Source organism: Metarhizium brunneum, chromosome 6, assembly GCF_013426205.1.
Source record: "Metarhizium brunneum chromosome 6, complete sequence".
NCBI lineage: Eukaryota > Fungi > Ascomycota > Sordariomycetes > Hypocreales > Clavicipitaceae > Metarhizium > Metarhizium brunneum.
In genome coordinates this window covers 1,930,880-1,949,144 of record NC_089427.1, presented here as the reverse complement: position 1 = coordinate 1,949,144, position 18,265 = coordinate 1,930,880, and the positions used below count along the sequence as shown (strand labels likewise).

The 18,265-nt window shown below is 51.2% G+C and overlaps 8 protein-coding genes and 1 non-coding gene across 9 annotated transcripts; 3 read left to right on the top strand and 6 right to left on the bottom strand.

Annotated features, from left to right (window-relative positions):
• Positions 1-57: 57 nt before the first annotated feature.
• On the top strand, positions 58-2,953 carry SDHF1 (Succinate dehydrogenase assembly factor 1; the record flags this gene model as incomplete). Its single annotated transcript, XM_066131560.1, has 5 exons — positions 58-135; positions 206-237; positions 308-427; positions 498-625; positions 699-2,953. 5 exons carry the CDS (start codon positions 58-60, stop codon positions 2,951-2,953), a joined length of 2,613 nt encoding a protein of 870 aa, XP_065987629.1.
• A 368-nt stretch (positions 2,954-3,321) lies between these two features.
• On the bottom strand, positions 3,322-4,176 carry G6M90_00g099430 (uncharacterized protein; the record flags this gene model as incomplete). Its single annotated transcript, XM_014690918.1, has 1 exon — positions 3,322-4,176. One exon carries the CDS (start codon positions 4,174-4,176, stop codon positions 3,322-3,324), a length of 855 nt encoding a protein of 284 aa, XP_014546404.1.
• Positions 4,177-4,707: 531 nt separating this feature from the next.
• On the top strand, positions 4,708-5,721 carry G6M90_00g099420 (uncharacterized protein; the record flags this gene model as incomplete). Its single annotated transcript, XM_014690919.1, has 1 exon — positions 4,708-5,721. The coding sequence occupies one exon, from the start codon at positions 4,708-4,710 to the stop codon at positions 5,719-5,721; it is 1,014 nt and encodes a 337-aa protein (XP_014546405.1).
• A 779-nt stretch (positions 5,722-6,500) lies between these two features.
• G6M90_00g099410 (uncharacterized protein) lies at positions 6,501-7,202 on the bottom strand (the record flags this gene model as incomplete). The annotated part of the gene is made up of 1 exon (XM_014690920.1): positions 6,501-7,202. One exon carries the CDS (start codon positions 7,200-7,202, stop codon positions 6,501-6,503), a length of 702 nt encoding a protein of 233 aa, XP_014546406.1.
• A 696-nt stretch (positions 7,203-7,898) lies between these two features.
• G6M90_tRNA00000107 lies at positions 7,899-7,998 on the bottom strand. Its single transcript has one exon. It is a non-coding gene; the product is annotated as a tRNA-Leu (tRNA).
• Positions 7,999-9,549: 1,551 nt separating this feature from the next.
• On the bottom strand, positions 9,550-9,840 carry cnxG (Molybdopterin synthase sulfur carrier subunit; the record flags this gene model as incomplete). Its single annotated transcript, XM_014690921.1, has 1 exon — positions 9,550-9,840. The coding sequence occupies one exon, from the start codon at positions 9,838-9,840 to the stop codon at positions 9,550-9,552; it is 291 nt and encodes a 96-aa protein (XP_014546407.1).
• A 496-nt stretch (positions 9,841-10,336) lies between these two features.
• G6M90_00g099390 (uncharacterized protein) lies at positions 10,337-11,737 on the bottom strand (the record flags this gene model as incomplete). The annotated part of the gene is made up of 3 exons (XM_014690922.1): positions 10,337-11,521; positions 11,576-11,635; positions 11,696-11,737. The coding sequence occupies 3 exons, from the start codon at positions 11,735-11,737 to the stop codon at positions 10,337-10,339; spliced, it is 1,287 nt and encodes a 428-aa protein (XP_014546408.1).
• A 779-nt stretch (positions 11,738-12,516) lies between these two features.
• Positions 12,517-14,139, top strand: G6M90_00g099380 (uncharacterized protein; the record flags this gene model as incomplete). The annotated part of the gene is made up of 1 exon (XM_014690923.1): positions 12,517-14,139. The coding sequence occupies one exon, from the start codon at positions 12,517-12,519 to the stop codon at positions 14,137-14,139; it is 1,623 nt and encodes a 540-aa protein (XP_014546409.1).
• Positions 14,140-14,334: 195 nt separating this feature from the next.
• mal1 (Alpha-glucosidase) lies at positions 14,335-16,416 on the bottom strand (the record flags this gene model as incomplete). Its single annotated transcript, XM_014690924.1, has 5 exons — positions 14,335-14,836; positions 14,936-15,274; positions 15,367-15,769; positions 15,856-16,123; positions 16,216-16,416. The coding sequence occupies 5 exons, from the start codon at positions 16,414-16,416 to the stop codon at positions 14,335-14,337; spliced, it is 1,713 nt and encodes a 570-aa protein (XP_014546410.1).
• Positions 16,417-18,265: the final 1,849 nt, after the last annotated feature.

Genomic DNA, 18,265 nt, shown 5'->3' with positions numbered 1-18,265 from the left:
CGGATTCGGCGAGCTATCAAATCAAACGCATCATTGTAAACTCCAACCGTCACCACAATGCGCCTCTCCGGTCTCCAGAAAGAGGTTCTAGCTCTGTACCGCAGTTGCCTGCGTGAGAGCCGCAAGAAACCCGCGGTAGGTTATCCATTTGCCATCTCCAGACATTGGACGCTGTCGCCCAAGCTTTGCTACTGACGCATGAAAGAGCACTCGGGCTCATTTTGAGCAATTCGCGAGGTAGGTGCACAGCAAAGAAGCATTGCATACATGGTTGCAAATATATCCCTAACACACTGTTCGTCATCAGGGCCGAGTTTCATCGGAATCTAAGGATAGAAAAGCGGGATTTCGCCGCCATTGAGTTTCTACTTCGCAAGGGTCGGAGGCAGCTTGACGTCTACTCCAATCCTGGCATCAAGGATGTCAGGTGAAAGCAGAACATGCAGATGCCATACACGCGGTCAAGTACACCAGCACTTGCCTGTTTCTTCCTGCAGAAAGAGCTCACTGCTTAACCCTACTGCTCCGCTTCTCTCGCTCTCGACGTTTCCTGGCCGTCGCCATGTTTCGCGCTCCAGCATCCACCAAGGCCGCGTCGTGGACGAGGTGTTCTCATCATGCCTTAGTAGCTATCAAGCAGCGCATCTCGTTCATCGCAGTACTTCATAACCATTACTTGGTCTAACTTTCTTGGATAGCCTCTGTTGGAAACTTTGCTTCCACCGTCTTGCCACCATCGTGCTCGCTGGCCGAGATGGTTCCTCTAGCATCTATCCCTGAGGCAAACAATTCATTACAAAGTACATTTGATACCCATCGCCCGCGCTCCCGTGTTGTATTCCTCTCTAGACGCCCTGGCCGGCCTCGTTGCTCTGTTCGCAAATCACCATTTACAAAGCTCTTCAACCTCGGGCCACCAAAGCATGTCGGGAAGCAAGATCATCTCCGAGACAAGGATCGACAAGGGCACAAAGACGCGTCTCCTAGCACGTTGGGTAAAATAGGAGCATCACCAACATGGATAAAGACGTCATCCGATGTAAGCCCAAACATTCGACAACAGCTACACAAGTCCGAGTCTCCATTCGACCTGAGTTCTTTTCCTGAGCCACCCTCTAGCAGCAAAGTTGTGGAATCTGGCAAACCTAATCCTCATCCTTCTACGCATCCTGTAATTCAACATGCAGCGCCAAAACCTCCATTGGAGTTGTCACAGCGCAGACTTTTAGTTCCAGCACAGCGAGGACCAGCCAACATTCGCCACAGTCTGATGGATGCTGCCACGGATTTTGTCAGCCCTTCAAAGCGCCAGTCTGTTGATTCCGCACTTGTAGCGGCAGTATCTCGGAGCATTGCTCAGCAGCTTCAGCTAGTCTCAAAATATTCGGGCAGAAACTCACCTCACAACAACAACGCATCACGCACATCCAGCCAACGCTATGCCTTGAATGGTTTCACTAGAGATCTCGAGACTTACGCAAATCAGACATGTGCAAAGGGAAAGACTGTAAATACTACACCTACCCCGCCGATAGACGCCGCAACGCTTCACACAGTCTCAGAACTCCTCCCGTTTCGTCCCCAGCTTCGGGCGGCAGGGCTCGCTGTGACGTCAAAAGAGCAGGCCCAAGGCGTGCCTCATTATTTGCAGCAGCTGCAGCCAGGTCTACCGCCACCTCCGTTACGTCGGCAGCGTGGCCATGGTCGTCCACCTGCACAACTGGACGGATATAATGGTTCTCGTCCATCCCAAAGCACTGGTACGGAAATATCTTTTGCACAGTCACGGGATATAGATGAGTTCAGATACGCACTTATTGACGAAGTGCCACCTCGGAAGAAGAAACATCGACTGCGAAAGAAGCGGCCAACTCGGCGCTGTCTTCCTTGCTTCGCGGTTGAAGAAGACCTGACAACGGATCCTGACTGGGCTCACTTTAGAGTTCCTTCAGCGAGACCCAAGGTACCTGAAAAGAAACCAGTCAAAGAATTAAGACAAAATCGACCCGCCAAGGTACATCCTCCTGGTTACTTGGCCCAGGAATATGTCGGTTCCGATTGTCACAGCCCTTATCAAAAATCAACTGCACAAGAGGTAGGAAGCACAGCTGTGGATGAGACAACATACCAATGGGACAGGCCAAATTTCATCACCACAGGGCGGAGACATTCCATGACTATGCCAAAGCCCAAAGCCCGTAACGAGGAATGTTATGTTGGGCATCGGCATATGCATGGAAGAGACTCGCAACATCGAGTTGGAAAGAATCCTACGGCGGTTTTGAACAACAATAACAACAACATCACGCTATATACAGGAAATGGTGTCAGAAACTCACGTCAGGTTGGTCGCGTTCCAAAGATTGAGCCACAGTCAACCATGTCGGCGAAGCCCTCTCAACCCCAACACAATCAGCAAGCTGAAACACAGTTTGATGGCCAGGCAAACGGGCAGCAAAGAAGAGGCACGGATGTAGATCCACGCCCGCCTCGCCAAAGACCGCCCCAGACTAGGCGCAGTAAAAAAAGGCAGCCTATTTCCCAATATGACCCTCGTCATATTGGCATATGCTGCCCTTCAAGCCGGGGGGTCCCAGCCAAGCTAACCGCTCGGCCCAACATTCCCAGAAGGTCGTCATCGATTCAAGGCAGCGCAGACTCCATCGAAGTTGACTACGACGACCGAGAGATATCGGACCGCGACGTTCTTCGGGGTCTGCATGTTGCGGCTTCTGCTGCGTGTAATGAAGAGATTGATGCCTTTGTACGGAACAAAACTGGTCTTCGCATTCGTCGTTTTCTCGCTGACCTGATGGCACTGGAAACCCTTACGGCTTCTCGACCTGGGGAAGATGATGAACAACACGCAAGACGAAGGCGAATGGAGATGAGAAAACTCAAGCAACAAGTTCGGCGATCCCGTGAGATCGTTATGGCTGGCGGGCTTATTTGAGTGTGTATTGGATTTGCAGTGGTTAATGAGGTTGCTTGCCGGAGACTCTTGAAAGGGGTTAATTTTGTATGATTAACACTGTTCAGTGTATGCTAGTGCAACAAGGCTAAAATACTCGTTTCAAAACAAAGCAACAGAGTATAGAGCAAGTTGCTTAATAACTGTGCTTCGCATATTTGCAGCCTCTTGTTTCTCGTCTTTCTCATTTTCAACTTTCACTGGTGGTTGGTCAAACAACTCCATGTATAAGCAAAAGAAAGTCTTCAGATTCATATATTAAGCACTGGTAATTTTTTGATTCAAATCCATGACACATGATATAATCACATGTCAACAACCGTCATTCTTTATTATTTACACACAGCCTCCTACCTACCAGGAGATGCTAATACGCAGGAGAAGTCGCGCCCAAGCTTCTTCTCCAAGGAATTCAGCACCAGATTCCACACATTCATGTCATACGCCTCGCCGATATGACCGACAAGATCAGCCGGGCAATAATCCTGCACGTAAATGTTATTCACGCCCGGCTCATGGACAAAGGAAGTCTCGGTGGGCGTCACCAGCTCGTCAAGCTTGGACGTGATGACGGTGACGACGGTGCCCGGCTGCACAATGGGCGATCCGTCGTTGAGTCTCTGGACGGCAGCGCCGCCAGTGACCAGGTCCGCGCAGGCCTTGCACCCAAAGGCCCCGAGGACGTCCTTGGCGCCCCTCTCGACGCCCAGCAGCTCGGCGAGGCTGTACAGGCCAGCGAGGGAGGTGCCGTGCGTTGGGGGGGCGATGGCGACAAGGGCGTCGACAATGTGGTTGACGCTGCCGAACTTGGTGGTGTAGAGGGCTTGGAATGCGCCCTCGGAGTGCCCGACGAGGTCGACTTTGCGAGAGCCCGTGGCCCGGTGGACGTTGCGGATGAAGGAGGCGATTTGCGGCGACGACTCGCGGATGGGCTTGAGGCCGCCGACGAGGGGGAAGCCGTCGTAGGCGCCGTAGGTGAGGGAGAAGGTGCAGAGGCCTTTTGTGCGCAGCCAGGCCTCGAGCCGGTTGAGGTCTTGGCAGGAGGTGGCGCCGAGGCCGTGGAGGAGCACGACGGGGTTGTGGCTGGATTTGCAGGAGAAGTCGTTGTGGGAGGAGGTTGAGGGTGAGGTTGGTGAGGTTGTCGGGATGGCGCCCGCTGCGACTGCCGCTGCCGTGGCCAAGGCGGAGAGGGTGAAGCGCTTCATGGCACTGGTAGGGTGCCGGAAAATGTATGCCGGGCTTCTAACTGCCGTCTAGGAAGCCAGACTGGTCAAGTGTAATATTGTGGCGTCCTGGGAAAGAGGAAAGACGGATGAGATATACCCCCTTTCGACTCACGCGCCATCATCACGTTGGACACTGCAATGCGACAAGTAACGAAATGGTCGGAGCGCCGCGGCTCGTTCATACTGAATACTGAGCGGTACTGCGTGCGTGACTGAAAGTTGTGTGTAGACGGGGCACTCCTTAGACGAGAAAAAGAAAAAGAAAACATCACAGCTTGGAGATGAGAGCGTGTCAAGTGCACGCTGTAGACAGCTTCATGCGACGCAACGACGTTTGCCCGCATCCATGTAGGGGATTACACACGCATAGCGCATTTTTTTGAATACGCGTCGCGCGCTAGTCCTAATTAGGCTATGGAATTTCCTTACGGCCACATCAGGCTGTAAGACACCCCAGCTGCACAGCATATCTACACAATGGCTGCCTTTCAATTTCATCAACACACAACGATGTCATCCCTAAGTTTACAGTCATCTTATGCCACCGCCGAAGCGGCCATCGGCGCGATCAACACCATACAAGCAAGCGAGGGATTTGTGACTGTGAAATCCGGCGGCGGTTATTCGAGACGCACGGGGCTACGAAACTTCTATTATATTCGATGCCAACACAGCGGCAGCTACAGGCCAAGCACCTCAAATTCAAACATTTACAAGACCTCGTCAAGGAAATCCCAGTGTCCGTTCAAAGCCCAAGTACGGCTGAATCCTCACGAAAACACCTGGGTTCCTGTAATCAAGGATAGCCAACATAACCACGAACCGGTTCTTTCTCCCCTAGATTCAAGCATTCTACGGCTTCGAAGCCAACAAAACTACGGCCTAGAAAAGATTCAGTCCAGGGTCAAAACCCTCAGTCAGATGAAAACGTTGACCGCGAAGCAAATCGCTGCGCGAATTATGAGCGAATGCCCCAATGTCTACATTATCGACACGGAGGTGTTTTTCATGCAACGTCAATTACGCCCCTCAAATCCTAACTCCGGGACATCAGCACAAAATTCAGCGTCAAACCAGCTTGCCGCAGAATCTGCGTCGCAAGCCTCGTCGCGAGCATCAACACCAGCTTCTAGCGACACACCAGCTTCTAGCGACACACCAGCTTCTACCGCCTCAAATCGCGGTGGCATCAGGCGGCGGGGTCGCGGCCGGCAACGACACACCATGGCCAGCCTCGTCGCGCGGGTTGCAGAGCTGGAACAGCTTGCTGGTACTGCTACGGCACGAATGGAGGCCCTCGCGAATGCCGTCATAAGCTCACACCAAGCTGCCATTACTGCGATTCAAGCCTCACAAGCACCATGGACTAACTTGCCTTTGACGCAGTCAAGAGAAGGAGATTTTACCGGCAGCGCACCTGTTTTTACATCAATGCCAAGTCAGGCACTCTTTGGGGACCCTGTTGGCGCGGCTGCTGGTCATGTTCAATTTGTGCAATACGAGCCGCCGGCACAGGGCCGTTGAGAGCTTCAAGTAATGATAGCACACATCCTTGAGAGACGTCAGAAAACGCACTTTTGAACGTAAACCACGCACAAAGGCGGGCGCAAGGTTGTACATGGGATTGAATGGACGCAGGCCACACCAAATTTGTATGGGTAAGGCATCCATCCGATTGGGGGCTAGTGGTATATGTGCATTCGATTTTTGTAGTATGTATGTATGCATTTAGGTGCCCGTTAGGTAGCGTGAACTGGGCAGGGTACCAATATTTTGATCATCTTCGTGGAAAGGGGGACCTCGTCGACAAGCAGGTCGTGGAAATTGGTTGTGGCGTTGTTCTGACAGGGCAACTGTTATACATGCTACTTCATCCGCATTGGAGGATGAGGCAATCATCACTGCAGGTGACTTGTGATTTTCAGTCACAAAAGCAACGCTCTCTATACCCGTCTTCGCCGGCCGCCCAAGACAGTAAGTCGACTGGGCTGGCTGAGGTCTATCAAATGCTCGGCAAATCCAGTCACTGGCAAATGCAAAAAGGAAAGAAGAAAGGTCTTGTCAAAAAATGGCATAGCTTGTCAGAAACTTTGTGAGGCGCGATTTCGCAGACGCCGAATGAAATATAGTCAGGTCATGACAATTCCAATTCTTCTACTCCGTAGTCAAAGCTACAAGTGCTGCTTGAAACGCTCGAGCGTCCTTGGGCCCCAAGTATGGACATTGCCTTTGTTGGCCAAAAAAAATCTTATAATCTAACCGTGTACATGTAGCCGTGACGAACCTCAATGTTCGTATGTACATCACAAATGCGGCAACAAGGGACCATGGCCGCCCTTCACCATGAGCGGCACCCTCAGGCCGGCCTCGTCCCTCCCCGTGCTCAGCAATCCCTGGATCCGCGGCCACGCCTGACGGAACTGGTCGCAGAAGAGGCCCTCGGCAATCTCGCTGCCCACCATGCACCCCAGGATGTAGCCCGTCACGAGGTTGCTCACGTACAGCAGGCCCTCCACCTGGGTCTCGTCGAGGGAGGCGTACGCCGACCTGCACATGCCGTCGCATGGGGAGGCGAGATCCTGTGAGCAGTCCGCGAGCAGGCCCGCCATGTAGGATGCCATGCTCCCGTCCGGGTGGCGGAGAGCCTCGGTCGCGGCGTTTTCGTCCAGCGGCGCGTGGAAGCCGGTCATGTAGAATCTCATGAAGCACTCGAGGCTGTGCTGGACTCGGGGGGCTGCTTCATCAGCCTCTTGGGGCGCCTTGCTGCGCAGGTCATCTGCGTACAAGGGGCTTAGGGATGCGCCGCTGAAGTTGGTCATCGAGTGGAGGATGAAGCCCGTGTCCGTTCGGAGGTGTTTGATGGAGTTGTCCGGGTCGAACGACGGCGGCACCACGTTGAGGAAGCTCTCGACGAGGGCTTTGATGTCCTGGCTGTTTGAGACGGTGATTTGGTGCTTGTGGGGAGAGATGTACCACGCAGCCTGGATTTCCTTCTTGGAGACCATGGTGAAGTGTTGGTGTTTATGTATGGGAATGCTGATTTTTGACTGTTTTTGCCGTTGAGGGGAGGATGAGAGGATTTTGAGCACATGTGTTGCATCAGATACATGGCCATTTTATTTGACTTGGTCATGGTATTTTTAGGAGTCGAAACCCCGTACAAAGAGGTGCTTCTCTTTGTCGATTCACGGCGCCGCTCGAGACCATGGTGATACACTCATCTTTGTTGCAACTGTCGCGGGCAGCTTGTGGCGCTTTGATGAATAGCTGTTACGGCCAGGGATGGCGAATCGTCCGTCTATTTGGGTAAAATAGCTCCAAGGCTTAGGCAGAGCTCGTCACCGTCCGCTAGCACGCGATCATCGCAGGTCTCCTATCAGAGACCTTGAGATGACAGTTATCCGCAGCCCTTATTCTCACAATTTAGTATCACTATTCCACTGGCGTACGGACGCATCTTACTAAACAACAATTGCTATGCCATCCAGCAATGTCGTCAGTCTTTGCCGCCTCATTGTCCATGAGAGTTGTGGTGCATCATGTCCATGGTTAAACCAAGTCGGTTTCACCAAGCACAAAGGTAAAACATACCCCGAATCCCACAACAAAAAAAACAATCAACAATGCGCAGCACAGCTGCCAACTAGTGCAACCATGTAGGCCTTACTTATTAAGTGTGGAAGTGAGCAAAAAACAAAGTCTGATGAGACTGGGACTCGAACCCAGGAGGATTGCTCCATCAGGAAACAGGGTGTTAAGGTAACCTTAACCTGACGCCATAACCAACTCGGCCATCTCACCGATTGCTTGTTGCATCACGTGCGGAGTATTTTGGTATATAGACGTAGCATCAATGATTAGGTTTGTTCTTCGTGTTGTCTGTAGATATGTTTGTTTTCATGAGATATCGCTCTCTTTACTTTTCTTAGTGATATTAATAATAATGGTTGGTCAAATAAATGGAGCTGTATCAGTGACAAGACGTTTGCATTCAGAAGCATTGGATCGACGCTTGCGGTTGCCAGAAATCAAGCATCAAGGCCCGCCGCCAACAAAGAGCATCTGTCGGGGTTAATTCACATAACACACCAGAGTCCCTACTCGATGAACCGCCGGAGCAAAACCAATTCAGTTCATCCAACGTGCACCCGCTGCCTACGCTAGCACACAAATGATTCTCGCATTCTAACAAGCAGCGACTCGTGGGGGAATATCATCGCGTCCTGCTTTAGGGTAGGTAACTACTCTCTAGTACCTCTTTGCTCTGTGAAGTTGTTCTGAAAATAACATTGAGTGCTGCCTAGACGCTTCGCATTCAAGTACACATAGTTCCAAGTTATGTTGTAGCCACCATTGACCTCAACACTGACTTTTCCGACCGAACCTTATTCACTTGGTGCCGTCAAGCATAGCTAACGGCCTCGGGCAATGTTGACCAGACCGAGAGCTGACAGATAGTTTGTGCACTTTGCCTTCCCCGCACAGCCCGAATGTGTCAGCAGCACTGCAGCAGCATTTCCGGAGCTCCCACGTTCTTCATCACTTACGATATTAATGCCTTGCCATTGAAGCTAGACGCGAATCCTGTGGCCTGACTAAGTGACATTATTATATCACATTGGCTAAAACCTCATCTCCTCTGACCCTGACCATGACATCGCCCTTTCAATCATCCGATATCAATGCTTTCCGCAGCAATTTCACTAGCGCGGAGACTGACCGAGAGCATCTACTTCGGTGTTGGGCACACAAAACCTGTGGGGGATGCTTAGCTTCGTACCAATGCAGTTGGTGTCCATATGTGAGTGCAGCAGTCATCTCTCCTCTGCATCATTCACAGTCATAAGCTTATAAAATGTAGACGTGGGCATGCATCCCAAACTCATACAGAGTCCCGCTATTGGCACCAGTGTACAATGAACGAATCTGCCCTCATCAAATAGAGCGATGGGAGGTGCGCACCCATCCATTTGGGTGCCATGTGTCGACTATAACGAGCTTGACGGCCATTTTCTCCGTTGTGTCAACTTTGATCCTCGTCATCATAGTGCTCTTCGTCATGGTTTTGATCCGGCGAGTCCGGCAATACTCCAAGCAACATCCCAACTGGCGACAGTATTGGAGGCAACCCCGGCGTATACGTGGGCAACCTGACCATTTACCACAGGAGCGGGATCCTCTGCTTTCCTGGCAGGGGGGCAGCCAGGCAGAAGGTGCCTAGGCGTCGCCTTGCAGGCATCATCAGCCCATATTCCAGAGCGAGACTCGGCTCCAGCACTACTGATTCAGGCAGTGCACGCGGGTGTAATAACACAGCACACAGATTTAATGTCTATCAACAAATCCTGATCATCAACCAGAGCTGACCGGAGGTATGATGGCAACCTCATCAGACTCTTGAATCATGGGCCCATTCGCATCGCCGGCATCGGGGACATCTACGTAGTCGAGGTTGACCGTAACCAAGCAAGAGTCCAAAATCTTGGCCTGGATGCCAGGATACTTATACTCAAGCTCGGCAAAGAGCTTGCTCAGCAGCAAGGGTGCGGGCCAAGCCTCTTCCTCTTTGCCAGTAAATGAGCTGGCACCAGCGAAATAAAGCACCCGGAAGTGACCCTGGGGAGCCTTGGGTATCGAAGTCATCGCTGCATGTAGAGTATGTGGGTTCTATATTGCAATCACGGCGTCAGTAACCAGCTCGGTCCAAAATTAGTCATTAAGGAAAGCGAAAGGTAAAGGCCTGAGTCAGAGATCTTGGTGATAAAAAAGTACATCAAAGAGTATTCAGGTAATACATGCTATTAAAGCATCATTCCAGGTGCAGAAAAAAAAAGAGAATAGTAGGTGCAGCTGTGACTTACCAAAATGACCACTTCATACTTTGTATTTATATACAGATGCAATGGCACTTCATCCAGCGAATTTGCATGAAGAAAAAGTTCAGGTTGGTGGGAGGAGCAGCTCAAAAGCAGAATTAAATGCAGCGCGAAAAGACCCGCCACGTGACTATTATTCTACTAACAGCTAGCGGCACCGCCCGCCGAGTTGAGCGGTGGAGTCGATTGCAACGACGTGAACAAAGCAAAACTGCGACTTTGTGTTTATTGGGTATCATAGTGCAAGATGGAGCGCAGAACACTTAGGACAGTTTAGCCATTCGCTCTTCCAGGTCTTTCACCCAACCTTCCATGACTTTCACGTTACCCTTCACTGTAACATCACCGTCCGTCATGGCGTTTTCCATCTTCTCAAGACCTTCCTTCCACTGCTTCAACTCCTCCGTCATTTCAGCTTGCTGTGTTTCAATGCGCTCGAGAGTCTGGCTTGCGGTTGCGGCATCAGCATGGATTGCACGAAGCGATCGCAGACGGTCTAGCAATGGAGGCAGCATAGGCGTGAGGTTCTCGATTGTGGGCAGAATCCCATACAGTGCATTGATCTTGGATTCTTGTTCCGACGCATCAGTCGATGATTGACCTTGCTTGCCGAGTTCTTCCCTTAGTGCCTTGGCCTTTTCCCGGGACTCGTTGAGCTTATCTTGCTCCGACGCCAAGGTTCGCACGCGCCGGGTAATAGCATCTAGATTCGAGGTCGATGCCTGGGCCAGAGTTGAAATTTGCTTTTCCATATTATCTAGAGTGTGCAATATAGCCCTTGGCAGTCCATTTGCACGGGCCTCAGATAGTGATGACGCGCTGATTCCAAGGGTTTTCTCCAACATGAGCAGCCGTCGGTCAAAATCGGCAGCCTTGGCAAGGGCATGGCTCTGTTCGTAAGTCGGTGCGTAGGTGACGGTATATGTAGGGCCGTCACCTGCAGGGACCTCGGGCTTGCTGGTTGACGGCGGGAAATGTGTCTTCGCCATGCCACGAGAGGTCTCGAGACCGGCAGGTTTGGCTATATCATCAAGGACTTGACTTAAAGTGTCCAATCTTTCGTTGGAAAGGACTTTGCCTCCAGCTTCTGCAGTAGTTGTAGCAGTGGCGGCTTTACGCTTTGCATATTCCTCCTTCGCCTCCTCGACCTCTCTCTTTAGTCGTGCAATCCTCCTTTCCAAGCCCTCGTCATCGTCATCGTCGGACAGGTCGCCAAGTTCATATGTGCCATCTTCTAGTATGCGCTGGCGGCGACTGGACGCCTTGTATGATTTTCGTTTCCCATCGACCCGATCTGAGAAGTCTACCCCGTTCGCATCGACGTTGGCGGGCAAGAAACGTGAGCGAGCCTCATCGATGCGCAATCTGGTTCTTGAGATACCGTGGCTGTCTTCGTCTTCGTCAACATCGTAGAATTCGTCATCGGATTGTGCCCTATTCGCAGTAGTCTGCACGTAGATAAGCAGCGGAATACTACAAAGGATCAAAAGGGGGCAACATACGGGCACGGTGGAGTTATCATCAGTTAATTCGGGTGTCTCGTAAACGTCTGGAGCCGAATCCTATCATTATATGAGCATCGTCAAACATCGAGTTGCTTGTTGACTTCAAGGGCGGTTTACCAGATCCGGCAGAGCCGCATATTTGCGATTGAGTGTCGCCATCGAGGTGGCTTGTCTGGGTTGGTGACTGGGAATTCGGCTGATGTGACGCGTTACAGGGCTGCCCTCCCACGGAGCGGAAAGCTTTGTTCTGTAGAGCTGAAAAGATCCAGACGGATATCGATGGCCTGGGTACTATCTGGTGACCTGTTGTCTTCCGTCGGTATGAGCGTAGTTGGTGAGTCGTGGCACAGAGGTGAGTGAGTAGTGAGTCCAGGGGCTCCACCGCCGCTGCCCATGTGCCTGGCAGTTATTCAAAGTTTATCGTGCCTGCTTGCTTCTGCAGACATGGAATTACAGCACTGGAGGGGGGTCCCCACACGTGCATGCATGTGTGCACCAGACCAGACAGTTCAAACCACCTGAATGCCTAGAGGTGGCTTTGGTCGCGTCCCCCCAGCGCCGATTTCAGGCACGCGTCCACTTAGTCTGATGCCGGACCGGCGAGGCGGATGGAAAGACGTTTGAATTGCTAACATCTTGACCCTTACAGAGCATGTCAGAATACTTGCAATTATCTTGTACCTTGTCCGAGCTAAACCTTCTGTTTCCAACCAACGAGATCATTTCAAATCGACGGCCTGGCCCCGGTATTAGGCTGGACAGCTCGCATTCAACTTCTCTTGCCTCAAGTCCTTGGAGCTCCCTACTATTGTGGCTGACAACCCGGCCAGCATGCTGGAGTAAGGTGCTGAACATATTTTGAAGGCACTCTGACCCTCTGCGTCAGCGACAGGCCGATGAACTCTCATTTCCCGATATCTAGCTTCTAGGCAAACACGATGCCGATTCTCAACAATCAACGCGGACGGACAATGGCTGTAAGGAGAGTTGGTCAGAGCAAGAATGATCCAGCGCCTCGTCTTCTGAGTATAGTCGGGGGCTCATCAAGACAGAAGGTGGCCGAGAATGTTGACGATCCTCCGGTTTCTAGCGATGACGAGGGCGAATCCGACAATACCCTTGAAACTGACAGTCCTATGAACGCAATGAGTCAAAGAAAATCACCCCTCAAAGGCAGTCAAACCAGCAGGGCGCGAAATACGAAAAAAATTTCCTCTTTTGTTGGCAGCTCGGATAGTTGTGGGGATGGAGATGAGCGAGTAGTGCGCGCGAACATCAAAAGCACTAGCTTTGACACGCCGCAACAAACCCGAAGCAAAAGAAAGGATTCACCTATCGAACGAGAAGAGCAACCGGAAGATTTAGACAGCAAAAGACGTAAAACGGGTACTCAACGTAAAGAACCTAGGAACACGCCGCCGACCAGCTCCGGAGAACATTTGAAAAATGAACTAGGGCTTCCAAGAACCAGGAAATCCAAAGTCACATACAAGAGAAGAGAGCAGAGCTCACAGGAACAACCGGTTAGGAAAGGTTCGACAGATACCCGAGTAATTTCTCGGTCGATTCCTTCTGGTGGAACAGGGAAGAAGAAAGAGCCCGCCAAGCTACAGGTGCCCTCTTCGTTGCCCTCTTCGCCACAGAGCCTCGAAACGGCAAAAATGGACAGACTTCGGTTGCCTTCCGGCCCTAGTTCTTCATCGCCTCCTAGCAAGCCTACACTCAAGCTGTACAACTCAATCAAGTCACCACAACAGTCTGCTCGTAGCAGGCGGCTGAAAAAAAAGGAGAAGTCAGAAGCAAAAGGAAGGTCTCCATCTCCGCCTCCTGCAATTTTCAAAATGCCCGTGTCAATATCAGACCTACAGCTTCGATCGCCAAGGAAAGGCAGAATAGAAGAACCATTAACAGACGACCCTTCGGACATGGAGAACCAAGATGGCCAGACCGCAAAACCAAGTGCGGACGATGGAATCAAAAGCGTGGAAGCAGAAACGGTGTGTCCTTGGTGCGGAGAACCCGTTGATAAGAAGTTCCTTGACGATTTTGCCAAGGGTAGACGTTTAAATGTGCGGCTACAAAGCAAATTTTGCCAGAAACATAAGAAACAAACAGCCAAGGAACTTTGGCAGCAGAAGAGCTATCCAGAAGTCGAGTGGGATGGGCTGGAAGACCGATTCGAAAAATATCATAAATTGTTGCTTGGTGTCATAAACGGAGGAGCCTCACACTTCCGTTTCATCCATGAGAAGAACATTTTATCTGGAAAAGCGAGGTCCATGAAGAAAGAAGACAACATGGTTCCAGGATACTACGGACCACGCGGGTTCAACCTGATGTGTGACTATTTGGTTAACGAATTTAGCGAGTTGCTGAGGGAGAAAGCAGTGGATGACCGGGTGATTGCTGGCCGTGGATCCGCAGCCTTCATTCAGACCGTGCTCGTGGCCGAGCTGGCAATGCGCTTGATTATGGAAGACATGAAGGTTGCTGAGGAGGAAGCCAGGGCTATCCTGGACGAGAGCAAGGCTTTGGGTGAAATGATCCATGGAGAGACATGATTTTGATATATAACCGAGTGAGAGCGACTTGTGTGCATACACTTTACGTGTAGAAATTGCATGGACGGCACATTTATTTGTACTGGCTAAATGAAACTGGCTGTCTACCTAGGTCATCGTCGTTTGTAGTCATGCCTGAGCAGTGGGAAGGATTATGTTATAGTGTCTATATAAAAGAAAGGGCATTCGGTACACTCAAAGAAGTAAAGCAATGGCCTCACACGGACCCATCTGAATCTCTCCAGCACGCACGTCGCCAATCTGTTTTCCGGTTGGGCTCACTAGAACCTCGCGAGCCTCAAAACCACTCGACCACACCACTTTGTCCGTGGAGAAATTGCACACCACAAGGGCAGCGTCCCCATTGCCAGCAACCCTCTTGTACGCAAATATCTTGTCGTTTTGCTCGTCAACAAGCTCAAAGTAGCCGTAGACAAAAATATCCATGTGCTCCTTGCGCTTCTCCAGCACCCGTCGGTAAGTATGGTACACCGACCGAGGGTCCTTGACCTGAGTCGCGGCGTTGATGTCCTTGTAATTATCATTTACACGCATCCACGGAGATGACGCGGTCGTGAAACCGGCCTGCGCAGAGTCGTCCCACTGCATTGGCGTGCGGGCATTGTCCCTCGACTTCTTTTGATATTCCCCCCTGAGAAGCGTTTTGGTGCTGTCGTCCACCGTGTCCTTGAATAACCTGTACACTGTTAGCAACTCCCTTCTCCTATCTCCTTCTCCCTCACCCCCCCCCTTTTTTTTTGTCGTGGTGGGGAAAGGGCTTCAAAGGATAACCTACTTCCAGTGATTCAAGCAATCTATATCCTTGTACTCATCCATCCCCCACTCCTTGGGGACGTTCGTCATGCCAATCTCCTGCCCCTGATAGATAAAAGGCGTGCCAGCCTGAAACGCCAAAAATATAGCAATCAGCTTGGCGCTGGCTACTCTATGCTCTGGCGTGTCGTGGACGAAGCGGCTCACGGCGCGGGGTTGGTCGTGGTTCTCGAGGTAGAGGGCGTTCCAACCGTTGTTGTCGTACATGAAGCGCTGCCATTTGTTGACTTTGGACTTGAGTGTTGAGAGGGCCCATGTTGCCGGGGAGAACTTGCCGTTTACACCGTGGTCAATGTCCATTCTGTGCTTGTTGGTCAATACGGTTCCGCGGTAGGCATATAGCTGATGCATGATTTTGGGGCGAGGGGGGGAATTGGCTCCGCATAGACGTACAGTTCAAAGTGGAAAATCATGCTCAGTTCCCCTCGATCAGCAGCCACGGCTCTAACCAGCTCCTTCTCGTCGTGCACACATGGCATTTCACCGACACTGAAGGCGTCGTATTCTTTCAGAATGGCACCCAGTTCCATTAGGTACTCGTGGAGCCGTGGCCCGCAGGCATAGTGCTCCGTCCCGCCGAGGACGGTTTTATTCGAATCAGGGAACGACTGGTCTTTGCTGATGAAGTTGATGACGTCGATGCGGAAGCCATCTGCACCGCGGTCGAGCCAGAAGCGCATCACGTCGTGGGCGGCTCGGCGGACGGCTGGGTTTTCCCAGTTGAGATCTGGCTGTTGTTTGCAGAAGAGGCGGAGGTAGTATTCGTCTGTTGTTTCGTCGTATTCCCAGGCGCTACCTATTGTTTTGATGACGAGGACATTTAATTTCTTTCTTTCTTTCTTTTTTCTGCCCGGGCGGGATTTGAAGTGGGAGAGCAAGTACCTTGGAAGTGACTCTGCCAGTTATTAGGAGGGCATCGATTGCCCTGCTCATCGTACCTGGGTGGCTTCCAGATGTACCAATCTCTGTATGGGTTATCCTTGGACTTTCTCGACTCCTTGAACCACTCGTGTTCGTCGCTGGTGTGGTTCATGACGAGATCGAGGACGAGCTTCATGCCTCGCTCGTGGAGGGCGTCGCGGAGGACATCTACGTCGGTGATGTCGCCATAGGGAGGGTCGATTACTTTATAGTCGCTGATATCATAGCCCTTTGATTTTTGTAATGGATTGTCAGTTGAATTGCACTTTTGCTTTCCTCATCCTGGGTAGGCGGAGTCGCAGTGTCGATGGCAGGTCGAACCATGTCATGTTGAGGACTCTTGAAAATCGGCGACAGCCAAACAATGTCCACTCCCAGTTCCTTCAAATAATCAATCCGTGATATGATCCCCTTCAGGTCACCGACTCCCGAGCCGGTGGAATCTTGGAACGACGCTGGGTAGACTTGGTATACGGAGCCCTCTTTCCACCACGCCCTCTGCGGTTCGGATATACTGCCCATTTTTCTTTTCGATTGTTTCCCCAAGAAAAAAAAAGAGACTCAGGATAGCCGTTCAAGTGCAGACGGCGTTGTCGTTATTTTCCAGCTGATATGGGGACCATGAATTGGGGAGATGCATAGTAGTACTAGTATTTCGTTCACGAATGCCGGTCCGAGATGCGGGGCACTTCATGGCGAGGGAAGGTCGTGTTTGAGGATTGTTTGGCTTTGTGGAGGCCCTATGTCATTAAATCGGGTTTTGGATGGATTGTGTGTAACCTAGACCTGGTACTATCATCCTTCATTGGATAGTTCCGAGGATCTGGGAACGGTGAGGTGCAGAAGTGTACAGTGAGAGGTTGCAACACGATGTGGTGTGGAGACGCAGCTGAACGACGATACTACGCGGGGTTCTCATCACCTTGATGTTCTACAGGACGGGAGAGTAAGTATTGGAGAGAAAAACTGGCTTGACAAAGACCTACGTAGGTATTTACCCTTCTCTGGATACTTGTTTCGCTTTCATGTCAATTTTTCAACTCGACCAGATCAACCAAGCAAAAGTCCCATTTGTGGATCGAGGCGGAAGATATGGGGGAACCTGACAACATGCAACGCAACCATTTCTAGCTTCACGACCCCGCATAGCACATAGTGCAATCGCTCATCCATCTGAAATATATATATGCTACCACCTAGGTAGGTAGGTAGTAATATCAACGAGAACAGTTGTACTCCCTATCTCTTGAGCTGCGGAACGGCTTGCGGAGACTTTGAGAAAATTGTTAGGCAGAGGGACCTGCGCAAGCCATTCCGCGGCTCAAGAGATCGTTACCTTGAAAAAGAAAGCATCCGACGCCGTCATATGCCCCCAAGCCTCTCGGCCAACACTCACAAAAAGCAACCAACGTCCTCCCTCTCAAACTTTAAGTATTTGAAATACCATCAGCAACCGCACGCACGTCCCCAGACATGAAATGTCTCAAGCAAAGAATAATCAGCATCGGTGCCCAAAGTCCACGACGCTTCGGGCAACTTGATGTAACTACGAGCTGGCATTAGTGAATGAAGGAAGCTCAAGTCTCTTGGCGACGCATGTTGTGTCACGGTTTCGTGGAGAGATGTGATGGACGGTTTGGTGGCGGCGTGAAGATGAGTAGGATAGGAATGCCCACAAACCGCCGCAAAATTATATTTGCCAACAGTCAAGTCTACACTGCGGTGCTGCAATATGCACGATGGCATAGGGCCGAGTGTCGTGTGGATATTTACTATGCTTGCAGGTTCGGCGTGGGGTGCCTTCTTGTGTTGTGGTACTTCGTACTCCGCAAGTAGACGAAGACTACTCCGTACTCACGGCATTTATTACGGGGAGTTGCGACAAAACCCCGTAGGTACGGAGTACTAGTAGTACTAATAAGCTTTGCATCAAAAAGATGAGACGAGGCAGAAAAGCATCGACTGGCTATGGCAGTCACTGGCGAGATTGGCGACATGCATTATGGATGATGTGTCGGCCAGCTTGAGAGACATGTTTATTATTTTGCCCCAGTTCGGCACCCGGCTCATACAGGGCTCAGAGTTCGGACGAGACAAAGCAGAGACGGTCAATGCCGAGAATAGCTGCCGTGGATCTCGAGTGTGGTTGTGTGCAGGCATGCGAGCTGGTGTTTGCGAGCGATGAAAAAAAAAGGAACGGCAGAGATTTGGAATAATGCGACTTGATGTTGTATCAACTCGGCTGTGCCTGGATTGACGGCAACTTCCGCACAAGCCTTGACGAAATATTTGCAGCTTTGTGGCACCGCCCGAGGGCACAAGGCGCACACGCACCTGGGCCATGGAGAGCAATAATACGCGGCGATATTGT